Raw genomic sequence first — 16,569 nt, forward strand, 5'->3', positions numbered from 1 at the left:
TGTCCCATTTTGTTTGCCTTTACTCGCTCGAGAGAAAAATCGCACAGCTGAAAGCAACTTTTCACCAGCTGAGTATGATGTGTTAAGCTTATGAGAGCCATCCAACTACTTTTCACCTCCAGACTAACCTTGCAGGCCGGCTAGCTGAGATTGGACTGCAGTAGGGTGACCTTGAAAAGCGCCAATTCGCCGCACTATATGATATACACCGCGCGTTTTCGTGTACATGAGCTTAAAAGCAGCTGCGAAGCGTGTATGCGCTGTACGTAAACTCAGGCACCCAGTAACAAGGAGCGGACTTTCCAGCCTCGAGGCGAATATAATAAGTCACATTTTCCCTGGAACCTTATGAAACATGTGCAGGTGACAAGGCGGCATAATGACTTTCACTGGGCGTGCGCTGTGAAATTAACTGAAAATAACGGACAGCCGTTTTTTGTGCAATGCTTTCTGGCCCAACATACAGCACGGACTTTTTGACAAACAGGATAATGGGTGTTGAACCTCCTAGCAAAAAGCGGAAGTGGGAAGATAGTGATCATTATTTGGACAAGGAAACACATATAGACTTCCAGGGCAATTCGATCGGACGCTTTTTCGATAGCCCACAGATGAAGTCGACATCGTCAGGCTTTGTTAATGATTTAGTTGAACCCCACAGCTTTCTTGGATCTTCCCAAACATCGGAATCGTTGCTTTCGAGCAACTACGCTCGTGGTATGAATCCACTGGTTGGCTCGACATTTGGCTTCAGTGTGCCCGATACCGACAAATTTCCTATGGGCAACCGAGAAGAATTAACAACGCCGAATGGTTTGGCCGGCTATGATTCTTCGATACTTCTAGAAAACTCTTATGTGAGTACCTATTTACCTTTTCATGTTATTGGAATTTTATCTAACACATACGTATGCTGACTGTTGAGAACCTGTGCTCAGTTTTCATCACACACTTCACTCATGCTTGACAGCTGTCCGGCCAAATGATGTAACATTTTCCAGGGTATTTTAGAATGCACTTGGAAGCAGTGGTTGGTCATAAATGCTGTCTAAGACAGTCAGAGATGCTAGGCGCTCAAATATAATCAGTCTCAAAGCGACATGACGAACGTCAACAAATAAAATTGCACCTTTTTGTCTTTGCATATCGATTTATCTCTACCACTAAGAGTGAAATGCTCTGGAGTTGCATCTGTACTCAGAGGTAATGTGGACTCAAAATATTCAGAGAAAATAAAGAATATTTGACTCGCCCTTACTATTTTGCTGATCAACCTAGAAAATTTCTCACTTGTAGTTTAGGAGAGAAAATGTGTTTTTTACACATCTATTGTTGGAATCATTGGGTGCATCGGGATAAGTACTCTAAATGTGCTCTTTCTTGCAGTAAAACTTGACTAACAGCGTTTTTTGTCTTTTCTGTTTCCTCTTGGTCTTGTTCATTTCGATGAACATCTGGTAAAACTATTTACTTTGCAATATTTGTTACGCTACGTGCATTGGAATTAGAAGTTTTACCAGCCGTTATTGGTAATAGCTTGGTTGTAAATACATCCGCATGACTGACTTCCTATGTGGCTCGAATTGTACAAAAATATATAATCGTGTCATATGTAAAAATTTAAAAGCAGCAAGCATCGAAGCCAGCGGTAACTAAGATTCGTTCTCGCAAACTACGTCTGAAGTCACCCTGACAGGAAAACTATACATCAGTCATGTCACCCTCAAGTAGGGACTAAGCATCTTAGTAAATGCTTAGCACTTCTGGTCTTGAAATTTTAATTTTAATCACGTGACAATAATATGTTTTATGTTTTAATCGCAACATCCAGGGAGAAAATGGCCCTAACACATTCTTTGAGACAAAAACATGGTTACGCAGACATTGCTTGCGTCAGCTGTAGGAAGGTGCGCAGCTGTTCCACAAACCAAGCCTCATCATGAAAACGAAGCAGGCCATTTTCCAAGTTTCCAACATATATAGAGCAAACAAAAATTTTCTGGTTGCGTAGCTGAGCCTCATATTACCATTCGGAAGCATCTCCCAGGTGAACAATCTCCACTTCGAAACCGACCAAGTTGAGGTAGCGTTTGTCATATTTGTGACAAAATTTGTGGCATATTTTTGCTACTTCTGGTAATTCAAACTGAGACTAGGACTATTTGGTGTTGATAGCTTTGCAATGATTTGTTGTAAACAATAACATGAAGGCTCTTCAGTTTGTATCATTAATAAGAAGGTCCCGTATATCTTTTGAAATACTTCGCACGTTCTAGTTTAAATTCTTTAGGATTATTCATGTTTTTGGCTTTGAGAACAGAAGCACAGCCGTCGAGTCAATAAGACAAGAGACAAGGTCTCTTCAACTGATTTGAGCTTATCAACTCAAAGATCATTGCAGGCGCCACAAAACAAGATGCAGCCTGTAGGCATTTTCAAAATTGTCACTCTTGTGCTTTCCTTGATTGGATACTCATTAAGTAAAGGATAAAATACAATATGTTAATATGCTAGCGATATTTGAGAACAGAAATAATACTCCATCATTTGTTCATCGTTCGAAGCAGTGTGACACAGCAGCGAGATATATTTTGACGGTTTATGATTAGCAGAATTATTGAATTACTTCTAAAATATAGAGACACATAAGTATTGCTATTATTCCTCCTCTTCACTCTACTGACTTCGACTTGCTTCTGGAAGCCAAATGTGGGTCAAGAGTAGCGTGCAAATGTTGACAGTATAATGTTGCCTTATGACTGCTTATGCAATAGGAAGAATGCGTTTTGTTTTGTCCGGTTTTCTACAGAACGTCGAGGCAATATGGGCGGCACTCTTGCCTAAGCTTGTTGACCAACGACCTGCTTATAGCTAAATAGCGATTTATATTTCCGTAAATGTGTTTGGGTAGCGAAATTTCAAATCACATCCAAGGAATCTGTTTGAACCCGTTGCACTTCTATTTTACCGTACATCCAGTAGCATTCGGATGCAGATCGCACAGAAAAAGCCGGTTTCAGTAACTATTTACTTTGGCTGACCTTGTTGCGGAAGTAATCTTCTCAACAGAATGATAGGAGTGGTTTGTAGTTACATACATCCAGTTGGCTGAAAGCCAGGATAGCCTTGCCGTGGTTGCATGTTTTCTAGAAGTTACTGTTAGACATTCTGACCATTGCAGCTATGTATTTTACTCCGCCCCATGCTTACCTTTATTTCAATTGCCGGCTAATAACACGCTTCATCACTCACAACGACTTATACATGAAGTAACAAATTTGCAGAAATCACTGCTTACTACTAATAAGAATTCTCATGGGTACTGCTACCGATTTTTGTTTCTAGGTAATTGACAAAATGTTTCAAATATTTAGGAGCGTTTTCAGTGGGCCTATTCTAGTAACAAATTGAATACTACAAGGTTATCTATCTAAGTATAAAAGCTGTCTTGTGCTGCTGAGGATAGAGTCGATATATCTGATTGTGTAGTTACGGCGTGTTTCTGAAATGAAATGGTTTACCTCAGTTGAAAATACCTAATGGTTTACTAGGGAAGGTAATGCCAAATGAGCATAACGATTTTTCGACCGTGCAACATACCGAGGTAAAATATGATAGGCAACACAATTCTTTGGAAACAATAAGAAGCATTCAAAGTGTCTGACTTCTAATGCACAAAAACTTTCAGGAAAAGTTAGGAAGTCCGTAACTTTCCTGCCAACTGGAAAAATCTGTGGAGGAATTTTACTCACGTTTAACCTAAAAGTCGGCCAAAATGGCATCCGCACTATTTTGGGGGGTTAATATTTCTTTCCACTTCCATATTGAGAAAACACTGCCTCAGCCATTACAAGTAGTAGTACTTTGCAAAAATACAGTTGGACATGCACAGTACTAGTGCATCTGTATTAGTTTGCATGCTGTGAAAGGTTTGCCTTCATATCTTCCCTTTTACACTCTTATATCCCTTGCGCACATTTTACACCTTTAAAATTTTTGTTGTAACGCTGTCTTAGTCCTCACTAATAGATCGACTGAATTCAGATTACCTAAACAATGGAAAGGGATGGTCAATGGTCTAAATAGGATTTATTGGTTTTTTAAATGGGTTGTATTTCTGAGATTATTGGCCCATAGACCGACTGAGTAACCATCTTCTACGGTTTTCTATGCGAATTTGGCCTTGAGCTCACGTCGACCCCCCATAGGAGCAATCTTTTTAGAGATGACTGTGTTCTGCACTTTTGCGGCGGAATGGATTGCCTCGTAACATTTCCCACACCACTCGCCATCAATAAACCGGCATTTTTACTCCAGTAGCCACTAAAATGCAATTGAGCTTGGATAAAATGTCTGTTTATTTATATTCATTTATATAGAGATGTGATATCCAGAATAAATGTAACTATTTTCGTGGGTGTAAATGATCTCCAGTCCCTGGGCTTGGCTAGTCGACTCTAGCATTCTGAATGAAACATTCAGGACATACGGTCTAAGCAATGGCATGGCAATCTGAATTATTTGGTATATTTTTCAACTCAAAACGGAAAGCGCCAACAAGTCTCACTAAAATTGTTGGAAATTTTTACTTGTCCCGGCGTATTATTGTGCTTTGAGTCAAAATGTTGCACCTCGTTTTATCACTTAGTATCGTATCCAAAATGAAACATCTCTCTTGTTTTTCACTCTATCTCAAGTGTCAGGTAAAATTCGAATGATAATCCAGCATGCTCCACATCATCAAACTGGTGTATTTGTAGGCTTTAAGTTTAACAGCGTTTGCTTCAAAACAGTAGCTTCAAAGTTACAGAAGCGTTAAGCCAGCGTGGTAGCGGTGAGTGTTGCAGCCAGGTAAATTTTATCAAGCACTCTGGACTTTCTAAGTAAGCCTAGTATGAAAAAAGAGCACAAAGCTTATTTTTGTTACCTGACTAAATGGAAAATCTGATAGAAAATAGAACCTGCACGCAAAACAGAGCACCATTTACAGTCTAAGCGGTTTTAACGCTCACTGACTTCAGCCAACCATACGTGTTTAGAGGCAAACTCAACGTTACACAGCAGCATTGCATTGATACGTATACAGCATACCAAGCTGTTTGTCAACTAACCTTGTTATTAGACGAAGAAATTCATTTTCATCTTTCCTCGTCCATGCTGCCTTTGTAACCCCAAACCGTATACTCAGCTTGGTCCATTCAAAGCATCCAACTATCTAAATCTCAGCCATGTTGCTATGACACTTTAAAATAGCGGCACATCGACCATGTTTTCTTGTTTTTCGTCCATGAAGCGTTGTCCTCTTGTAAATAGGGCATTGAAAGATGAATGGGAACTGCACCGAGTTAGTCAGAAAGAAAAGTAACCGCAGGTTACGTTACTTAAGGTTTGTTTGAATCAGTATTAAAACAGCTTAAAACTGACACCTTTCCAGACATACCGCTGAAGAACAATGTGCACAGCCACGAGGTGCAAAATCTAAAATCGGATTCTTGTTGTTTTTGAGCAAATTCACTCAGCTGTCTTCTCAGGACTAGCTCTTCTTTAAAAGTTACCTATTTGGACAAAGTATTTAAACAAGCTGTTAGAATTTATTCTCCCATACTCTACTCACTAAGGGCATTTTGAACAAAGTTGGTAAGAAATTCCACCTTTCCAGAAGACAGCTAGAATACAATGATGCCTAGTATTTATATCTTCAAATTAGCCTGTTCCATGGTTTTTTCATCATTTGGCAACAAAAATTGGTCCCTCTAAAGAAAATTTATGATCTGGTTGCCTGGTTGGGTTATTCAGTTGCCAACTCAAGCATGCAAGCTGCGGGTTACCTAATTGCTACGAGCTTCGACGATATATTAGAACTTTGCTTTCTTTTTTCGAATAAGCATAGGAAGGACCAATGCACTTTGACGGTAGGATCGCTATAACGAGAATTTCAGCTGGACGACGTAAAATTTCACTTGTTTTTCTTGACATGCACATCATAACGTATCAGTCTGCCTTGTCAGAAGGAAAGAAGGCTTCCATCAGCAGTAAATATCGTTCAGGAAACCTTGGCTTTTACAGCCAAAACGTTGTCATTTCCAAGTCCTTCCAAAAACATGATTTTGATCAAAAAATCGTAATAAACAGATTATTCTGCCTTTGGAACCACATCGCGCAAAGTGAAACTCATTTCGATCCGTTGGACATGTTGATATTGCCTGTGCCAGTTATATGATAAGAGTTGCGTCAGACCGTACGTTTTCATCAACACACTACCCTACTAAGTTTTTTAGCCACATTTTGACTGTGGTTACAAGACTGCGAACTTGTTAGTTGATGTTTGTTCATTTTCGTTACGTTACCTTGTACAATCGTTCTATTTTGTGGTGTCAGTAAAATTATTCTTTTCTACTCAGAGCAAGTAATAAATCAAAAGGTTGTAGGTTGGTTTATGTAGAAACTTCGTGGTTTCTGAAGAGAGTTCATAAAGTTTTTTATCGACTAGATAGGGAATTGAGAAATCCTTTCGTTCTTATCAGAGATTGAGCCTTTGATGTTTGAAGCTGGGTAAGAATAGTGTAATAATCTCAACAAATTATGCTACGTTGAAGCTTCGCATTAGCAGGCTATTTTGGACAACAGTCACTTCCTTGTGTTGGCTGCGTTTGAATTGCCAAGCCAATTTTCTTGTGAAGTTTGAAATGCGTTTTATATTTTGCGTCGCAACAGCCACACATCGAGCATCAATATTTCTGTCTGTGGGAAACATTAAAACCCGAAATCTTACCACGTTTTAGAGAAAACTGATGGATTTCAATAATCCTCTCAGCCGTAACTCCTATACAAGTTTCGTCGACGATTGCTTTAATTTACCTGAACATTACTTGTTGCTTGATCAGTAGTAAGATAACCTGTAATTCACCAAAACGACGGCGCAGTTGTTCTGCATATAACTAACTACTGCAAAGGCTACTGAACTCACCTTTACTGACGAATAACAATAAATAATGATAAATTATGAATACCTGCTTGGTAAGAACGCTCGGTTGCTCTGATCCATCTGCCTTGCTCCCTCCTAACCCTGCTTCAGAGTTCAAGTGAGAAACTCAAAATGACTATTCTTACTGAATAACAGCATACTAACCCACTCACTCCCACACTGATGACGTCACCTCGATTAGTGATAAAATGTTTGCAACCCAACTGCCAAGCTCAGCGAGCAGACCAACAACCAAGTAGCACACCTGAGATACCTATATTCCACTAGATTGCCAATAACATACTATGTTAAGAACATCATTCTTCTAGTATTCATAACCGGTACTGTGAGTTGGATATTGCCTCTTTAATTTTACGGCAGTGCTTCAACAAAATTCTGTGAAGTGGTACGGTACTGGGATATTCTCAATCGATGAGTTGACTTGTTTATGGTATTCAAGATGATGTGAACTTCTGGCCTTGTTCATATTCCAAGACTGGAATCTGAAAACAATGATATGAAATATGGACCAACACGATTATGGCCAAAAGAAGTAAAAACAAGCAGAGGCAGTGAAGAATCACGTTCCGACAGATGTCTTACTTTTAGATCAGACAAGCTGGAGTACATGAATTGAACCAGTCCTTAAGTCGAATGAGGTTAAGTACTGAGGTTAAGTACTGCCACTCCGGTTTTTAACAGACAAAAGCAGATATTTACTCCGACAAAGTGACTCCAAGTTCTTTTTTTCAGTGCTAATTTTTGCTCTTTTGTGCCGTTATCCGTCATTTTTGCTCTTGTATTCTATGAGCATGACAGTTTTACAAAAAAAACATGATAAAGACCACAAACAAACACACTACATTTGCTACGTTAGTTTGTGGTACGATATCCTATAGAGGAAAACGCCAGTAGCTCAGGTGGCGTAGATGCTCGTTGGCTTGTTCGCTGAGCTGGGCAATTTGGTTGCAAACGTTTCATCACCACTCGAGGTGACATCATCAGTGCGTAGTTGTGCGTAGCGGTGGGTTAGTGGTTGTGCGTTCAGTAGTGTTACGTGTGTGTTCATATACGTGCTGGTAGCCCGGGACGACGTTTGACCGCTATTAGTTATTCCGTCGGGTGGTTCCATTGGGGGGCGTAGTGGTTCGTAGCGGTGGTGTAACTTTGAAGTTGGTGTGCCGGGTTAATTATGAGGAAACGGTGGGAAAAATGCAAACAAAAAGGGCATCAATACTGCAAACAGAATTGTTCACAGACCAGTAAGATGTATCCCATATGTCGAGTATACTGGTCAATTTAGGGATTATTTAAGCTTGACGACCAGTGGTTCTTTTTTCTCACGGTCACCAAGGTTCCCTATTACCCGGACTAATCGTCAAGCTTGAACAGATCAGGTTAATCCACTTGTCCTTCACTGCTCACTATGAAGCATAAATGTTTCGACTCATACTTACGAAAGCACGTATTGATTCACGTTTTAAGCTTACCGTGTGTAAGAGAAGTTTACACGGTGAAAAGCAGGTTCATTTTGAGGAAATTTTCAAAGGCTTATCGTATCTTTAGTTAAGTTGAAATCTACAAAGGATACACGCTATCCGTTGGTATTGATCAAGTTATCTGAATGGACTTTAAGAAATCTAAAACAACGCCACATTTGCAGCGTTACTTCAGAGTTTAAAATACCAGTTGAATTTGGAACTACTGAAAACCCAGCGCCATCAAATCCTCGCAGAACTTTACAAAGTACTTTTTGTTGTTTGGCTTTCTACAATGCGTCTCGGCTTTTCAGCGTAGACTGGCTTTCTTGCTATGATAAAAAGAGTTAGGATGATTGTAATTTCGCTGGAAAATAAATGGTCAAGGAATTCACATCGACAAAAAATGAGTCACTCGACAAAGAATAGATCAAATTTTGGGCCTTTCAAATATTTAAGGGTTTTAAATAACTTTGTGAGAGGTAGATGGAAAAGATATTTTGTCCCGACAAAGTCTGAACTCTATCCTCTGATGTTCACAAAAGCGTTTTCTTACACTGCAAGGTATCCTGAAGCTATGGTGCTAATTGAAACGGCCCCAAAGTAATGTTCATTCGTCTTACTGCCGGCTGGTCTCCTGCGTGACATCACCACATGGCCAGAGAGTGATTCCACAGCATCCAGCTCATTTCTATCTGCCAATAATTTATTTCTAAATAGATTCCCTTGAAGTTTACCGGAATTTATTTCCTCCCAAACTGAGGTTTTGTGTAATGCAAAACTTATGTTTGCTGATTATCTTATTATGGTCTATTCAAATAATGCTCTTTCGATGACGTCTTGGTCTGATCATATGATTACGTCCTCAGTCTACGATACGCCCACACCAGTGATGAACCTGCTAGTTCAATCATGGGCGGAGTAACACCGCTGTGTCACTATTCTTGACAAAAATAGCAAGAATATGAAACCGGTCAAAATTTATTGATTTTTGACAATCATACATTATAGGTCATTGCGTGAAAAATATCAGTCGTAGCAAAATACAACGAACTGGTTATCCGAAACGTAGCACGGTCATTTTGTCTTCTTATTTGTTAATATAGGTCATATGTTTTTCGCCGTGACCTTGAAGGGACTTGTGTTCGGGTTTCTGAATTCTACGGTTGTTTTTGGCGTTGCTGACCTCTCATTCTCTATGTCCTCATGCGTGACCAGCGACATCTCTTGTTCTCGTAGTAGAAAAATTATTCTGCTCTATTCTGTCAACACAATATACAGATTTCCAGTATACGTGCGTTTACATCACCTCAAGTAAACTAAGCCAAAGAGGAAAAACAAAAGAGGACGTGATCATCTGATAAACGTGTCTTGATGATTTTTCAGCTAGAATACCCTTCGGTTTCCCGTCTTGTGAAAGGTCGTGATTCTTTTTGTACCAACTCAGTTTTGATTGGCTTGGCTCGCCAAGTTTTAGTTCTTTAAATCCGAATGGGACCATAGTAAAGGAACCTGGTACGATGTAATTAAAAGTTGGTTTTTGCGAATATTGGGACGAAGGATGATGTACCGACTTGCACTCAACTCTCAAACGCTCGCCGTTGGAGGCAATTACGAGACAATCATTTGCTGTGAACAAAGATATCTCTCATCAAATTGTTCGTCCTGAACTTGTCCTGAACTGCTCAACACGAACGTCTTTGATTGACATTCATTTTTAGCAACGAACAAGAGTGCTCATATGTTAACGAATTTTAGCGTTTTTAGCGATTTTTAGAAGCGAAATAACACAGGGAAGAAATGCGTCCAGAGTTTGTTGGTAGCACAGCTGAATATCATTAAAATTCCGGAAGGTTCCCTTGATCCTGTCATTCGAAAAACAAATTTTGGCATCCACGCCCTTTACATTAGACTAGCAGTGATACCAAGTGAATAGCATTCGAAATGGTCCTCTCGAATAAAAACTAATGGCAGATCTTTTCTGAGATTTTTGAGGAGAGATTTCTCTCATGAGCGAGTGATCCTACAAACAATTATTGATATGCATACATAAAGTGAAGCGAAAATTACTCATCCCGCACATTGTATACTTCATCATCTCGTTATCCGGAGATCAATACTGTAAAATATGTATGTATGTAATGTACTACTCATATGGTTGCTGAAAATCCGCCGACAGCCCACGACCGTTTTCACCCATTTTGGGGGTCATCAGGTAGGCGCAGTCCCCGGGTTTCCGTCAACCTTATGTTCTAATTGAAGCCAAATTGCACGAAATTAGCGAATATACACTCATTTGCAAACTAATTTGGTTTTTCGAGGGACTCACCTGGAACCTGTATGTTTTTTATCCTGCTAAAACATCAAGACTATGACAACACTGGCGGACCTCGACTGGAGGAATTTCCGCTAACTGGCACCAGCTCATAATAGAGCGTCCCAGCTGTTCCCAGGAGATTACAAAACCCACCACCTACTTACACTGTCAGCTTGGCAACAGGCAATCCAAACGCACAACCAGAGATGGTGGTAGGAATGTGGTCCATCCGACTTGCATGGTCTATCAACCTCATGACCCATAAGATGCTGAAGTAACGTTTTAGTTATGGGTAGCATAACGGGCTCCTCGGCGATGAACGCAATTTGAAGACAGATCGGGAAATGCTACTCTGTTTTATTGCATTTTATTGGCTGTAGGAACCAATTCGTTGTTCTTTTTATAGCACACCGAGTTTTAATCCAATACCAGACAAACCAGTTGGCATACCCTTGTGTTACTTTGCAAACAGGAAATGTTGAAATATAGGGTATAACTTTATAGCTCGCGCGAAATTCCACACGGTTAACACTCGAAGTTTTTTTATTTAGTAATAAACAGTCGAAGAGACCTAGTGCGTTCCTTGAGGCTTTCTGCGCTGGATGTAACAATCTGCAATAACTACAAAAATTGCACTGCGAATGCCTCAGAAGCGAGCTAGTCTGTGATTCATCCAACCGAATTAACACGTGTTACCCGAGGAAACGGAACCTAAGAGTTGCCTTTTGACGTTCTTGGGAGGTATTGTGCAGTTAGGGGAGGGGGGCGTGGAATAACCTTGGTTAGAAACTGAGTGGTAGGCCGAAAAAAGGTATCTATTTTGTAACGCAATAGTCTTAGAATGGAGAAATCTTGTATGACTTCCATTTACTATGGACTTAGACCACAAGCGAAGTTTAAAAGACACTTCTGTTGCACTCAGATTTTGTCCTAATCTGGGCGAGTATATCAACGGGGGGGGGAGTTGTTAGTTCCCGTTTAGTCCTACTCGGGAGCGGCAAATTCATCATAAATTTACTTGGTTTTGCTAGCCTCTGTTTTGGTCCATAACTTGAAATTCCAGGAAAACTGTGAATTTTTTGATAAAATTTACTTTGTTTGGTCCAACTAATTGCTGTTGCACAGATGTCACGTTTGCCTTCCTCCGATCTATGACTGGCAGTACCGCCAGACTAATATGAATTGAAATCGCACAGTTTCGAGCCAAATGCAGAAACAGTGTACGGTTTTTCAAAGTATAGATCAAGATAGTGCACCCAGGTTACACTCCACGCGTGTTTTTCAGATTAGATCTACAGTTTCTACTGTCTACGTTTGAGGGTTTTAGGCACAAAGGAGACCAAAGTTTACTCGCTATTTCCATGACTAGCTAATTAGAGTTTTTTACTGTGTAAGTATTGAAAAGGGGTGTTTACTCAATCTTTACTCGGGTCAGGTAGATGGAACAGATTGAAGTATGGTAACAATTTGTACACATGCAAATCTACCTCAGATATCATCGAGCCGAAACGCGGGCATTCCGTTTAGTTACTTTAGCCCGGCAGCTCACAGCGCTGTGAAATGGGCCCCAAGGGAGGAAACAAATCAATACAACCGACGTCACTTGCTGGTGACGACTGAAGAAGATCACGAAGTCAGTAATTGTTTTAAAAATTAAGCACCGATTTCTCAACTGACAGCGCAACGGTAGTCCGCGGATCTAAAAAAGTATAAGAGATTTATGGTAAAGTTGGGGTAGCCTATTACAGGCTTGCAGGGATTTTTAAAGGTTAAGTTACGACGCCCAGTTTATAGTGCTAACGCATCACAACAGTTAGGTGTTCTGAAAAAGAACAGGTGATGTACGAATATTGGTTCTTCCACAAATTTCTGTCAGGTCTAGCCAGGTCTAGCAGACCGGATATCGTTGTTCCTAATCTAATGGTTACCGTACTCGTTTAGAAGCCTAGTATCTGTCAGTTTGGCCTGTCAAACTGCCCCTCAAGCACTGCTGCTATGAACCACACAGGGTGATAATAAACAGCAATGCTCGGTACAAGGTCAACGTAGAGTTTCACGGCTATGAAACTCTTAAGATACGATAGGCCCGCTTCATAACTGTTTGACGGGTTTATTACTCAGATTAAATGGTTTTTGAGTGGCTGTTTGGATAACAAGTTCTGGAAATAAAGCCTCACACGAAGTATCCTAATGAAGTTGGTGAAGCTGGGCCCAGGTTGACGTTATGGATCCATTTTCAATGGTCCCAGCTGAATCCTACGACTGGCGCATTCAAGTGAGCTACCGGACCACCTAGTAAAAAGGGTGTACACAAGTCTTACCGAAAAATTGACGTAAAGTGATACTAGCGAAATACACTCATTTGCAAACTAATTTGGTTTGTCGAGAAACTCACCTGGAATCCAGCTGAACCCCTCGTTTGTGATGTTTCCAGGTAACTGAATGTGCTGCATCAGGCCGCGTCATGTTTCAGTCGCTACGATATTCGAGATATCACGATACATGTATACCTTTGTAATGTACTACTCATACGGTTGATGAAAATCCGTCGACAGCCCACGACCGGTTTCACCCTTTTTGGGGCTCATCAGGCAGGCGCAACACAAACATTACAAACGAGAGATTCAGCTGGGTTCTAGGTGGGTCACTCTCAAAACCAAATTAGTTTACAAATGAGTGTACTTCGTTAATTTCTTTCATTTTGGCTTCAAGTAAAACATAAGGTTGACGGAAACTCGGGGACTGCACCTACCTGATGGGCCCCAAGAAGGGCGAAACCGATTGTGGGCTGTCGACGAATTTTCAGCAACCTTATGAGTAGTGCAAATATAAAGTGATACTACTTTATTAGAGTTGCAGTTTTGAACATATAGAGAGATAGAATCACCATAGGGGACGGGTCCGGCGTATCATAGATCACCAAGTTTTCTGATTACTTTGGATAAGTCCTATGCACCTTTTGCATATTTTTACACCAAAGTTTTGTTGGGGTGGAGAAAACTTCGGGGACAGTGTATGGGGCTGAAAAGACAAAAATAAAACGCCTAACCAAACTGATTTCGTGTTCTGTCAAGATATGAAGTCCGAACTGTGGTTCGGTTGGCAACTTGAAAATAATTTTCCATCATTTTCAGTTGTCCAAGTCCAACTCGGCCCGTCAATAAGATGCGGAATCTAGCTCTGTAAACAACGGGTCAAATTTTTAGTTTTCACCGATAACTCATCTATTTGACCAGTAATAAGTAGCGAAAATGGGGATGTATCTGCAATCGGTCCACCAAATGACTCTACTTGGATTAAGTTGCCCAGACCGAAAGAGGTGAGACCCACAAGGCTTATCTTCCTGCTTCAAGCAACTTCCTTATAGGCCCTTCGTACAACACCTGAGTACGGTCTAAAAGCTGCTTTTTATTGAAGTTTAAAGTGCAATGTGGGGATGAATATCCTGGCTCCTGACTCATACCAACGTTTTTTCTCCTACTGGACGATTGTATCAACTGAACAACATATGATAGTGCTCCTCGTAATGTCCCTGCTCTTGAGCTTCACCCTGGACTTGCCTCACCTCCACCCCACTATCCAACAGATGATGTCTGTCAGTATCAAAAGTAGGTCGTTTAAGTTACCTTTCATCAGTTCATACGAACATTGCTTGGGCAGTGTCTGGATGATTGCCGAAATCACACAAGAATTTTACCAACTGTAGAGACGGACGGCAACCGTTAACTCAACTGACAGACATTACGAAGTAAAGCTGACAGTTCAAGTGCACGAGTACGCTGAGAAGCAGCGCCCTTGATAGTTCATTTGGTAGAGCGCTTTGCTGGCGAGCGGGAGGTTATTGGGTGAAGTCCATTCCAAAGCCTATCTTTCTGTCTATGCTTGGGTCCTGCATTTCAACAAGGAAGAAATTTATAGGAAGTGAGTGGAAAGCATACTGGGCAGCTGCCCTTCAAGATCCCAAAATTCCTTTCTACATTCTTGGGACTGTCTTCCTCTTTACGGAGATGGCAGTACTCTGCCAGTTACTTTTGAGACACCGATAACGCGGCGATAAGACCGATGCTCTACTGATGTTTTCAATCAGGCGCATTTCACTACACCGTTGGGTGTGTTGGTAAGGCCTAGACCCCTCATTATTGAGCGTTTTTCTGTAATAAAACCACCTGAAGGTGGCGATTCGAGACAAGAGAGCTCCGGCATTTAAACCAGGATAGCCTCAAAGAAGTGGTAGGATAAACGGAGCTACCGAAAATGGGAGATGTCCTGGTTTTTGTACCCAAAATGGGTATTATCTGTTTCATTTGCCTGAGCTGTTTGGCACGCTAGCTGTTGTGAGTTTTAAGTTTGTGTTTGACTGATTCCCTGGACAGACAAGCAATGGACCGTCGGTACGCGTGTGCGCGACACCTGGTTTTGCGCTTCTTCTAAGGCGGAATCACCTCCAAAAGTACTAAGTGGAATTTTCACCATAGGCCTCTAAGAAACTTTTCAGCAGGGTAGGGAGCGCAACTTCACTAATTCCTAAAGGCAGTTAGTCGACCCGTAAGAGTTGAACACAATAATTCATTGTTTTTGTAAGAGTTTATCCTTACAGTTCATTGTTTCGAGCGGCCCACTGACAAGCTGGTTTTACGACTGATCACTCCTAAGTGATTGAAAACTGTCAGTTTCCTGGGATATTTGCGGTACGTAGCCGATCAAACAATACTGATGCCTGCTAATTAGAATTACAGCACAGTGGTTGCTGCATGATATATTTTTCCTAAACTCCACCGCCTTTTCACGGGGGGAGGTTGATTCTGCTTCTGTATTGTTTTCAGTCTTTTGCTGAATACAGAGTGTCCCAGAATATTAAAGACGAGCTTAGTGAATACCAAACCGTCGACAGCAATATTTCCTGGTTTTATGATATTATTTCCGTTTTTGTTGTTCTGGCGGTCTTGGAGCACAATATTTCATGCCTATTTTCTGGTCGGAAACGCTCAGATAATGCTCGGATAATACTATACATTACTTAAAGTTTTCGCCTGGATTATATTTCCTGATGATATTATTTCCGTTTTTGTTGTTCTGGCGGTCTTGGAGCACAATATTTCATGCCTATTTTCTGGTCGGAAACGCTCAGATAATGCTCGGATAATACTATACATTACTTAAAGTTTTCGCCTGGATTTCATCTCACAGATGAAGTCAGTCCTTGCTGAAAAGCTGAAAAGTTGTGCACAGACGATTATTTCCGTTTTTGTTGTTCTGGCAGTCTTAAAGCACAATATTTCACACCTATTTTCTGGTCGGAAACGCCCAGGTGATGCTCGGAGAATACTACACATTACTTAAAGTTTTATCCTGGATTTCATCTCACAGACGAAGTCAGTCCCTGCTGAAAAGCTGAAAAGCTGTGCACAGACATTTCTTCGTCGTTAAGAAGTGTGGGCAGTCGAATCACGAGAGAGATACAAGATCCCAACTTCTTAGATTGGAGCTAAAATCTTTCCCAACCAGTTACATCTACTGGCTAGCAGTGCGATCAGCTTGTAGTGGAACAGAATACGACTACGCTTGCCATTGGATCGAGTCACGTGATCTGACATTGGTGGATCGCTTGCACACTGACCTGTGCAATACAGCATTAGGTTTATCGGGCAGGCAGTTAGGTGTTTTGTGAACTCTGCTGTATCCTTCTCATTCATTGACTACCCAAACCTGACCAACGTATAACTCATCAGGTAGGTGCAGTCCCCGGGTTTCTGTCAACCTTATGTTCTACGGAAAACCAAATTGCACGAAATTAGCGAATACACAGTCAT

At 40.9% G+C, this 16,569-nt stretch overlaps 1 protein-coding gene across 1 annotated transcript in view; it reads left to right on the plus strand.

The window, feature by feature from the left end:
* Positions 1-204: 204 nt before the first annotated feature.
* The window catches only part of T265_09674 (hypothetical protein), a gene marked incomplete at both ends in the record, with an annotated part of 117,825 nt that continues 101,460 nt past the window's right edge, over positions 205-16,569 (plus strand). The window contains one exon of the mRNA XM_009175825.1: positions 205-857. Coding sequence (XP_009174089.1) covers positions 444-857 — 414 coding nt within the window. The remainder of the gene's footprint in view (positions 858-16,569) is intronic.

Source organism: Opisthorchis viverrini (genome assembly GCF_000715545.1).
Source record: "Opisthorchis viverrini unplaced genomic scaffold opera_v5_296, whole genome shotgun sequence".
In the NCBI taxonomy this organism is placed as follows: Eukaryota; Metazoa; Platyhelminthes; class Trematoda; order Opisthorchiida; family Opisthorchiidae; genus Opisthorchis; species Opisthorchis viverrini.